At 43.6% G+C, this 11567-nt stretch overlaps 1 protein-coding gene and 1 long non-coding RNA gene across 2 annotated transcripts in view; one reads left to right on the top strand and one right to left on the bottom strand.

The window, feature by feature from the left end:
* Positions 1-5028, top strand: part of rap1b (RAP1B, member of RAS oncogene family) — a 58559-nt gene extending 53531 nt beyond the window's left edge. Inside the window, exons 7-8 of the mRNA XM_076303212.1 lie at positions 2682-2797; positions 3111-5028. Of these exons, the coding sequence (XP_076159327.1) occupies positions 2682-2768 (87 nt within the window). The 3' untranslated portion in view covers positions 2769-2797; positions 3111-5028. The remainder of the gene's footprint in view (positions 1-2681; positions 2798-3110) is intronic.
* Positions 5029-9014: 3986 nt separating this feature from the next.
* Positions 9015-10632, bottom strand: LOC143142365 (uncharacterized). Its single transcript, XR_012990926.1, has 2 exons — positions 10117-10632; positions 9015-9603 (listed from the first exon to the last, which is right to left on the bottom strand). It is a non-coding gene; the product is annotated as an uncharacterized LOC143142365 (long non-coding RNA).
* Between the last annotated feature and the right edge of the window lie 935 nt (positions 10633-11567).

Here is an 11567-nt window from a genome sequence, read left to right as displayed (position 1 = left end):
GCCTTTTAGGTTGCGTTAAGAAGGGATTCTTCATCATTCAAAATCTTGTAAAGCTTTCAGTGCTTAAGATGTTTGTGTTACGGTACTCCAGCTACCCCCGCAGTCTACCCCCACCTACCACCCCTCATTTCAGCCTCCCTCTGTGGTGTGCTGGGGCTGGGAAAACTCAATCCTCATCGTCGAGCGCACTAAGGCGCATGGCTCTCCTGCAGGGAAATCGAATACCAGGTTTAGGGTTTCGGAGATAACAACATGTTACACTCTCAAATTATGCAATTGGCGAACGCCGTCTCTCTCGTAGAAGACGCGTGATCACAGTTGGTCATCGAGGCTCAGAGGCTTCCCGGAGCGGGGAAGGGGGTAATAACGGATCATTTGGCGATCACGTGACACATCCGCTGGCACGAGTTGGACGGCCGAGACAGGAAACAAGCCACTGTAATGTTGCCAGGTGGAAAGGGGGTATGGGGGCCCTGCCAGCTTTGCCCTCCAGCGTCTCCCCCCTAATCTGATTGATCTATTGGTTTAATCATTGTAATTATCCTCTTTCTGCAATGACAGAAGACGGTAGGCAGAGACCATTGATTACAGTTGGGGGGGAGGGGGGGTTGCCAAGGCGTTCTTTATGCATTCTCGGATTCTCGGTGGGAGTTCTTGTCCAGATAAGAGGATAAATTAAGTCAGCTGCACTGCACTGGAGTTTGAGCGCTGTGTTTCTTTGAATGCTGACATCTGCAGGTCTGACTGTAAACTCGGCTACAGTGTGGCCCAAGTCACATCAGCTTATTCATTCTGTGATGGCGCCGGATCCAAGAATACTCGCTGCTGTTCTGAATTTGACATCATTTGTCCGTGTCTTATGCGGAGTAAGTGTTTGCGTAACCAGTGGCAACCAGTCCGCTGATGCATAGGCCTGGACCCAGGCTCTGTCTGCCCTTCTCTCCGATGTTAACCAACGTTGCAATAGCTGTGCAGATATTCTTTGTGCTCCCTCAGCTGTTTCCTGGTAGTAGGTGCACCCAATATAGCCAAGGAATAAAAAGGGTGAATAACAGCCTCGAAAGAAACATCAATATCAAATATCTAACTGGATGTGTCCCAGAGCAGCTGAGAGGCAGAGAGAGGAAGCAGATGCCTTTGGATGTGTTCTGGATCTCTCACAGTGGTCGGTAAGCAGATGCTGTTTGGCCTGGAGAGGTAGGGTGGGAGGATGTCCCGCTAAGATAAGCCGACTGAGTTGGCAGTTATCAACTCCACCGGGCTTGTCCTGAAAAACCTCCACCGCTCCAACCCTCCAGTAATGTTAACTGGTACAGCCTACAATCTGACAACATTCTCATTAAGCAAGCAGACCGCACCTAACAAAAAGTAACTTCCAAGTCTGCTGAGAGACAGAGGTAGGGCTTAGCTCGCACTCGGCCTCAACGCAGAAGCAATCAGCTGAATTTCCTCGACGCACCAGACTGAAACAAGCGGTGCGTGTCAACTCCACTTAGTCTCCCCCTCCGTCTGCAAATGCAGTGCGAAATGAACAATCATCGCTCATCTGCCCGAAACTGAGACATCAAGCTTAATGTGAGTTAGCATCGCTATTCGCCTGTCATTCAGAGCCTGTGCGCACATAAAGTAAGAGTGTTTGTGTGTTTGTGTGTGTGTGTGGGGGGGGGGAGGGGGGGGGCCTTCTTTGTAGCTAAGTGCTTGGTGATGTGGTCCCGGCGTGTCCCGTAGGGTCGGCCATCATCTGTGCGAGGCTGGCGGCCGTCAGCAGACGGAGCAGCGATTTGTCTTGGCCTCTCATGTCTGCCCCAGGGGCCCGTCGCTCTGTCAGAGGGAGAGACGTGGCGTGCCAGTCAGTCTGTCTGAGCTTATTTATACACACACACACACACACACACACACACACACACACACACACACACACACACGTATCCTCATTCAGACATGCAGGCTAACATACAATATACTGCACACACACACACACACGTATCCTCATTCAGACTTGCAGGCGCACATACAATATACTGCACACACACACACACACACACACACACACACACACACGTATCCTCATTCAGACATGCAGGCGCACATACAATATACTGCACACACACAAACACACACACGTATCCTCATTCAGACATGCAGGCGCACATATATACTGCACACACACACACACACACACACAGCTGAAATGTTCAATGGCCTGAGTGGGCTGTCTCATATTAGATACGCACTTGGGGTGGTGGTGCTTGTGACTTGTGATGACATGCATGTCTGAGGCTCTTGGACATCCACTCAGAGAACACTTTCCAACACCTCAAACTCAGAGTATACTTTCCAACACCTCAAACTCAGAGTATACTTTCCAACACCTCAATCTCAGAGTATACTTTCCAACACCTCAAACTCTTCATGCAGAATGGCTTTGCCTTGTAGTCATATCCCACCTGATATTAACAAGCAGAAGTTCTCACAGCACCGGGGTTTCTCCCTGCATTGTATTGTTTGTGTGGTAGAGAGGGCAGGAGTTGCATAGTTTCTAATATTCTTATGTCTTTGAGAGGAGTATGGTATTAAAGTAGTATTTGTTGGAGATGGAGAGCAAGTATTTTGAGATGGAGTGTTGTACTAAAGTAGGTTTTTGCCCGTCTCATGTCTCCCTCTCATGTCTCTGTCCACAGATTTTCTATGACCTGGTTCGGCAAATCAACAGGAAAACCCCAGTGCCCGGGAAGGCGCGCAAAAAGTCCAACTGCCAGTTGCTCTAATACACAGCTGTCCCGCCGCTCTGAGCCAGGTGGGCATGGGGGCGGGGTCACGGTTGAAGAGTCACAAACGAAATCAAATTTAAAAAAAAAGTGAATGGAGTGTGCAAATCTGTAAGGCTGTAGGGGAATTTGTGAACCTAAGGATGTTAAAAAGGGGAAATCACACCCATGTGTTTTGTATTTGTTTTGGGGGCCATATGTCTGTCTGTGGCAGAAGAACGGGCATCACTCATAACAACCTAAGTTCTTGTTCCATGTGGTGCGGTTCCCTTACATTTCAGTTTGAGAGCACTGTGAGAGCTGATTGGTTAAGTCACCTTTGGGTTTGTCTCTGATTCTCAGGTCTGATTTGCTGCTGTCTAGCAGTGCCAGCATTCCGACGTTACTAAAAAAGCCCCTAACATCTGATGGACTCTCCTTTGTGCCGATGCCCCTTTAACCAACCAACCAACCAACCAAGAACCAACGGACTCAAAACTACAGTTCCATGTCAGTTTTTGCACATAGATAAACAGCATCCCTTTCCAGTATCGCGCGAGAGATTTTTACTTATAAATATATATATTCTAACTGTATGCAACTGAAATGAGGAAAACAAAACAATTATGTGGATACCTAAATAAGTCATGAAATAGATAAAAAAAAATGAATTCAAACAATCGAGATCCAACAACAGTGTTACTGCTCAATACAGACAAGCCGTTGCAAATGATTTAAGAGAACGCAAACGGTGTCTTAACCAGACTCTGCACGTTGCCATGGCAAGTACAATTATGCGATCGATCTGAGCACCACTATTTTAGCCAGAAAAGAGAATAAGTCCAAAGAGCGCCTATATAGCCCATGTCATACCGCAATCTTTGCTCCTTTGGTTTCTTTTTGTAACTTTTTTTGGTGTCGTTTTTTTGTTCCTCAACATTATTTTTTCCTCTTTCTTTCATTTTTGTTATTTTTTTATGTTATTAGATTTTGCCTACCAAGATGCTATGTTGCAACGCCTATCAATATGAGTTTTATCTTTAAAAAAACCCTGTGGATACAATACCGTGATATATGTGTAAAAAGTATAAAAAATATAATATGATTTTTTTTTCTGTCACTATCATATTGTCTCTAGCCTAAAGATGTTGCCTTCAGATATGTGTTTTTTTCTTTCTTTCTGATGAATCCAACTAAATAGAAGAAAAAATCGAATCCATCTTTTACTTCATGCCTGGGTTTCTTTGTCGTGTTTACGAAGATGTTTGTACAGTGGGGGTTTTTCCACGAGGGATCGGTCTCTGGGGACATGGCATTTCAATGCAAACAGGGCCACAGACTGTCATCGCATGGTCCTTCCAGGGCGAGCCCTCATTGGCTCTTGCAAACAAATGGTCCATTTCCCCCTAGTTTTAGACTCCCACATCTACAACAGGAAGTATATATTTTAAAACAAGGGTTTTTAATAGTAAATAAAAAAGAACAAAATGTCATCATGTGACATCATTTCCCTGACTTCTGTTGCTAGATTCTCACCCCCCCCCCCACCCCCCACCCATTTGCCTGCTACTGCAGCTCTTGTAAACTAGGATATGAAAACCAAATACTGGATCCTGTCCGTAAAGAAAAAAAAACTTGCCTGTTAGTGACTGTTTCACCCTGTGTAATATTTGGTTTGACCAGTTTTCCTGTTGGCTGAGTTTCTGTGTGGGGTTGTGTAGTGATGGTGGGGGAGGGAAAGGGGGAGGACATGTGTTTTCAGGGCACTGAGGGGAATAAAATAATTAAAAAAAGAAAATAAAAAATAAACTATCATGGAGTAATCAAAATCGGAGGGAATTGAAGAGAGGACTGCGTCATCTCAACTCCCCTCTCCTCTCTGTCCTGTTAAAACAAAATGATTTTGTTGCTTTTGTGTGCGTTAACAAAGGAAAAAAAGAAGAAAAAGGAAGAACAATTCCGAACAGCCTCTTTAACATTGAGATGGTGTTCAAAGGTCTTGTCTCTACAGAGCTCCAGTATTTGAAATGCAACATCTGCTTCTGTGGGTGGGTGGGGTCAGGGTGGCAGGGGGAGGGATCTAAAGGGACGGGTAGCCAAATGTAAACTAAAAAGCCTTAATTAAAAGTGGTGCAATTTTGTATAACAGCATCTGTAGTTCAATAAATTGGATTGCCATGCAAGGGCTTGCGAGAAAGCCGATCCACCACTTGAATGTTTTGTGTATTGTTTCAACCGTTCTGCCAGTCCAATAAATAAAACAAAAATGTTGGTTTAATAATGTTTGCGCTCACAGAAAGCTTTTTTTCGGTGGGGTGGGGGGATGGGGCGCAGGGTTGAAAAGAGATTGCACCCCTGAGGGGTATTCCAAGTACGTGGTTTAGTGACAAACCTGTGTATGTTAACTAAGAGTAAGTAGTAAACCTACAACAAGAGCCCTCTTGTGTTTCCTCACGTATCAGCCCTTCCACCTCTCTTCTCATTCTCACCTCTTCTGGTTGCAGTTAGACAAATGAGACATCCTCGATGACGCCGAGCTTTGAACAATTTCTGGGGCACGAGCTGGAGGACCGAGGAGAGAAACGGCATGCAAATAGACTTTGGGATGCAGCCCATGTCAGTAGTCTGCACCCCATGTCCGTAGTCTGCAGCCCATGTCAGTAGTCTGCACCCCATGTCAGTGTTCTGCACTAGGACGCTGTTCTGTAGCCCTCTGCTGGGGGGTATTCCAAGTACGTGGTCTAGTGATAAACCTGGGTATGTTAACTAAGAGTAAGTAGGAAACCTCCTACAACAAGAGCCCTATGGCGTTTTTTTTGTTAGGAGAATGAAGCCATAGGTTTGTCACTAAACCACGTACTTGGAATACCCCCCCCCCCCCTGTGCCTGCATATGGAATAAAGAGTGTGTTTTGTTATGGTTGTCATGTAGCCAGTGGTGAGCAATACTGCTCTGTAATGACACGTGGGCACTGAAGGTCCAGCAGGCATGTGCCCCCACACAACAAGGAGGACCTGCAGACCAGCCTGGGGAATGCAGAAGAACGAGTTCAGACGAGGCACACGGCGAGCCGCCTGAAGTCAGCTGTCACAGACACACACATACACACACACACACACACACACACACGTGTGTTGAGTGTTGAGCTCTTACAAGCATGTTATGTTGTCTCTTATGGATGTTCAATGATATGGCACTGATTTGTTCTTTGGCACCCTGACATGCGCAAACATAACACACACACAGACACACACACATACCAGCTCTGAGAAACTTTCATCCCACTCATCCTGGAGCAGGAAGCGGCACTCTCACCTCCAGGAAGGGCAAGCCGGAGGAAGAGCCTAAGGTCAGCCATATGGCCTCCTTGTTTCAGTAATGTCCGACAGGCACAGTCACACCATGACTAGGGGGTGGTCCACAGAGCCACTCACCCACCCCTACGAAAAAAGTCTTCAATAGCAATTAACCTTAAAAACAGCTGTGGAACAGTCACATAAACATTGTCAAGGTGATTGAGCTAGTTTTAAATGAGCTCTATGCCCTTAGCATAACTGTCTTGGGTGTGCCATGCAGAGAAAATATATTCAGAGTTGAACCCTTAATGTGTAGCCTGAGTCTGTTGGGTTGTGTGGAATTCCTTACTTTCTGGGCCCAGTTGTTCAAAAAGTTTAATCTGGATCAGAATGATCCGGATTTGGAAATCCCATGTTTTACAGTGCAGGATCAGGTAATCCATGTTTCTTTTATGCCTGTTTCTCAAAGCAATTGAGGAGTGGATCCACCTGATCCAGATACAACCTTTTCAGGATTACAAAATCCGGATTACCTGTGTTTCTAAATGGAACTGTATATCTAGCCTAGTGGCTATGTAAGGAACAACAGTTAGAATAGGTGGCCTGAGGTAGCTTTGATTGTGTTATCTAAAGAGACCAAAATCACCACAATAAAACAATACAAACACCCCCTTCCATTATCAGACCCTTCATCTTATCCAAATTATGACAAATAAATAAATACAAACAATTTGTATCCTATTACTGTAGCATTTTGTGTCTGAAATCCTCCCTTCTGTTGGGATCAGGGTAATGTTTTGGATCAAATTTATCCCAATCCAACTCAAAAGTTTAGATAGATAGATAAATACTTGATCCCCAAGGGGAAATTCAAGCTTTGAACAACACAATGTGAAGGTTTTATCCAGATAAAAAACAAAATTAGATTATGTGATCAATCCGATTTCAGGATCCTCTTTTCCCTTAGAAAAACCCATTTTCAACCCAATATATTCTAGCCTGGGTGCCATTCCGAACTTAGTCCCGCCCACAACGTTTGAGGTCGGGAAGTTCGGTCTGGCATTGATCAATAGTGGCGCGAGTATGCTCGCCCAAATACTGGCGGGCCAATCAAATGGTCAGGGCGGGCTTTATACGATGATGGACAGATGCTCAACAGTAACGTAATCCACCACGTCACCAAAGAGCGCTTGGGTTGAATTCGTTTACAACAACGATGGCTGCCGCTGGAGAATTGAGATGTGTAGATTCTGCTATCAGGTCTGTTCTAGAAGATATCGACAGCGAATTAATTTTAAAAGAGGAACAGAGTAACGGGATCAAGGCATTTGTTGATAAGAAAGATGTTTTTTGCCGAAGCAACTGAAATGGGCATCACGGCGATGCAACTCGGCGTGCACGACGAGGTGGATATAGCCAGCGGTCGTTGCCAGATCCTTTTTTGAAGCCCGGAATCCTGGCTGCTGAACAACAAGTGGAGGGACATGCTAGGCTCCGATGTTTTTCAAGCCAACCTAATTGGTATCGTGATGGACGAAGTTCATCTAACTTACAAATGGTAAGAGAGTCTAACTGTCTGACTTAGTAAATAACTCCCAATGTCGTGATATGAATCCCATGTTGTAAACATAGTAGCCTAGGTATCGTTGTACGTTCGCTAACTCAGACTTGGTACAATCATAACGTTAGTGTGATTGTAGCGAACTAGCTGTTAAAACATTCTAATGTAGGTTACTGTTTTATTTCTATCAGTGGTCAGGCTGCAAAAGGGCAGAAGGGCATTTGGGTGTTGCTTTATGTACTCAAGCACCATACCCATATTGGTAGGCTAGTCACTGTACCCCTTATAAGTGATGTATTCTTTTTAGATGTCAGTACAGTCATTAAAAAGTACTAAATGATACTACTCATAATTTCTTATTTTTACTGTTACTTATTGGTTGCTTTTTGTACTGCTATATATTCCAGGTACACCTGTGCTGACATTGACCGCTTCTGCTGATCGGGAATCCAGAGCCAGGGTTATGAAACAGCTTCAGATGGACAATCCAATAAATTTGGCCCTGAGCCCAAACAGAACAAACATCAGAGTGGGTCTGATTAAAGTACCTGGCCATACACTGGAGTGCCTACACTGGATTGTGAGGGATGTTAGTACAAAGCTTGACCCAGCAGTTAAGACGGTACTTTAATGGAGTCACTAGTTGTCTGCGGAAAGCTTTGTACTGCCATTTTGAGGAACACACCACATCTGTTGATCTAGGACATCTGTGCTGCACTCACTGCCATTCTGTTTGTTCTTGTGAACGTGAAGGTTGTGGGGAGCTAATCCCCAAATATGAACACTTTCAAGGGGAGGTTTCATCACACCACAAACACAGAATAGTCACACCTAAGGGCACACTTTTGATCAGGGAACTGTTACAAACTTACAGGAGTAGTTTACTTCAGGACCATAAAAACATACCACTTTACACAGTCGACACAGCCTGCACTGGTTTTGGAGATGAACTCATTGATCAGTTTTAGAACAGTGCACACAGATATTTGACCTGGACTTCATTATCCATAATCTCCCTACATACAAGCTGGAACATGCAAAAGAGATACTATGAATTATGCATGAGGTTTTTGATGACATCGAACAGAGTCAAACTAATTTGTTTGATGACTGTGTTGTTCAGGATGACCGTGTTCAGGTTGACATGGATTACACTGGTTACTTTGATGACGAGGATGAGGATGATAAGATACAATCATCCCCAAGTAACTTGGAATCAGGCTTGTCAATGTTGAAGATCTCAGGCTAGCTTCAAATTCAGGCTCAAATTTGTGGCTTCAGGGTCCTGTTGTTGTGCAAATGCCTTTTTTTTTACCTCTGTTACATTAATATTTTTGAATAAAATTAAAATGGTTTATACTTCTCTACTGGTTGGTGATGTTTCTGCATTTAAAGACAAACAATAAGACATTTCAATAAAGATTTTTAATATCTACACATAATAGGTAATGTTTGAAGATATACGCTGAACTTTGAACATACAACCAATAAGAAAACACAAAAATGTTTTCAAGAATGTGGATACTACTAAACTATTATATGAAAACAATTATTTACATTGTCATTTACGAAAACAATATTTACAAATTACCATCACCATTTACATTTCACATTTACTTAATTATTTAAATAGGCACATTTTGCCAGTCCATTATTTTCTCCTGGTAATTCAGCTTTGCCAATAAGTTTCTCTTGAAATTCGGGAATGCATGAGACTGCCTGCCTGGGTGATTTTTGTTGGGAAAGTTGTGTCTCCCTAAAAACGTTTACCAGTGTTAAAACGTCCTGTTCTCGGGCCACATGATGAATGCCAGCCGGCCTTGTCAGCTCCAGCTCTGTGTCCGTTTTGTCCATTAGCTCTTTGACGATGCCAATGGACCTACTGATTCTGGCTGCTGACATTTCTGACATGTTTGGTCCCAATCCTCTCATAAATGATTTGAGAAAATTGTTTAGGTGTTCCAGGTGGAGGTCAAGTGGATGGAAAATGGGTGACAACCTGAAATATAAGTGAACACATCAGTGTGAAGAATTACAGTATAGCCTAATAAGTATAACGTGCATTGACAATACATTGGAAAATACAGACTGTTAAATATGGTGACACCAGATGCAATTGCTGAGCAGGTCAGAGAAACACTGCCCACCCCCCACAGAGGTGCAGAGCACAGAAGTGGGGGTTGGATAACATGCTAGTCCATTACAAAATGAAGTTTCTACATATTGACAAAGTGACAGAGGCCAACTTACACATCAGGTACAAGTTTATCCTGGTAACATTTGCTCACACTACACTGAAATTCGGGCTGGCTTCCAGAATACTAGGCATGTCAAAATATGACTAGATGATTTAATCATAGATAGATTTCACGGAAATGAGGAGTGTGGGAATGCACAGTGTTTATCACATTGGACAATAATCACGACTCACTATTAACTCATGTGAAACGTGGCAATCGAGGTTATTCTCATAGTCATATCATAAGAAGTAGAAATGTATTAACAAGCTTACCTCTGTAATGCTTCTTCGCGTTTTTGTACCGGTTGGAGTTGACGGATTGGGGCAGAACTTCTTCAGAGTCCGGGGCGTCTCTGATGCCTCAGATGAACACGGTTCTTCAGGCTGGTCTCCTTCGTCTTCTGTCCATTTTTTAAACACGGGCATGTCGCGTTCCAACCGTGTTATAAAGTTCTGACAGGACCGACAAATGCGATGCGATTTGTTTGCAGTGTTGTGGAGTTGTAATCCTAAACGGATAACTTGATCGTATATGCATTCACCTTTACTGTTTCTCTCAAAAATGAGGTTCGTGTGTTGAACTCCGTGTATCCTTACATTATTTTTACAACACCTGCGAAAATCGCTCACATTTTCTTCTTCTAGCGTGCAGTTGAGTTCTGTTGACATCAACTATGCGTCGCTTAACATACGTCACACACTCCGTTGCTCTGATTGGTTGTAGGTCTATCCAATTGAGTGCAGAGGCATTTTTTTTCCTGGTTCGTTTGAAACACGCCCCATAATCACAGCTCTATGGAGCAGTATCAGACTCAAATTCTGACTAGAATTGAGTATGACTACGTCAGGCTAAATATATTCAATCCGATAGCCGAAATCAGATCAGATTTTGTTTGAACAACTGGGCCCTGATTAGCCTATAAAGTTCAGTTCAGTAATATTGGCATTAAGATATTGGGACCTGATTATACATAGGCCTAGAGTTCAGTTATTGGCATAAAGATATTGGGACCTGATTATAGGCTACATAAGCCCATTTCAGTTCAATAATATTGGCATGAAGATATTGGGCACGAATTTGAATGATGGGCAAAGACCAAAGTTGCTCAATCAGCAAAGTGTCTCGAGCATTAACTAAAGCTTTAGTGTGGTGAGTGGGAGTAGGTCTAGGCTACAGAGCCGATGCGCCGATGTTTGATCTTAAAATCTTGCTCACCGTAATCAATTTGCAAATAGATTTCGTCTTGTTATTTAAAAAGCTTTTGTTAAATAAAAGGCACGTTTTGCACTTCCCCCGCCTTTTAAATTAGACATGAAGTCCCTTTCATGATGCATTCACCCCCACCACACAGACACAGTCCAATCTACCAAAAAAGTAAATACCTCAAAGTCAACCCCAACACTCATGCAACCCATCTCCTGCCTTTGCACAGACAGTGTGACAACTTAGTTTAATGCAGTGGACACTCCCATAAGTGTCTTTTTGCATTCTGGGAAGGACTGACTGACTTACTGTGAGCCAACAGGAAACCCTGTAGTCTGACACGGGCCTTCCTGTCCTTCGGCGTGCAGGAAAAAACACAGTGAAGATGAAACATTGATGTGGTAAACCAAATGACTGAGCTAAAAGATCACTTATGGTAAAGGATACGCAGTACTGAACACCTGCAGGTTTTTCACTTCTAAGAGCCTGCATAGAAACCCCCTGGAATTAATTGCTTGGA

Source organism: Alosa pseudoharengus, unplaced genomic scaffold, assembly GCF_046254945.1.
Source record: "Alosa pseudoharengus isolate Yale_2024_CS ecotype anadromous, Long Island Sound unplaced genomic scaffold, YU_APseudo_1.1 YU_APseudo_1.1_scf_24, whole genome shotgun sequence".
In the NCBI taxonomy this organism is placed as follows: domain Eukaryota; kingdom Metazoa; phylum Chordata; class Actinopteri; order Clupeiformes; family Clupeidae; genus Alosa; species Alosa pseudoharengus.
Note: the sequence above shows the minus strand (reverse complement) of the source record. Positions and strands in the feature narration are given on the sequence as shown.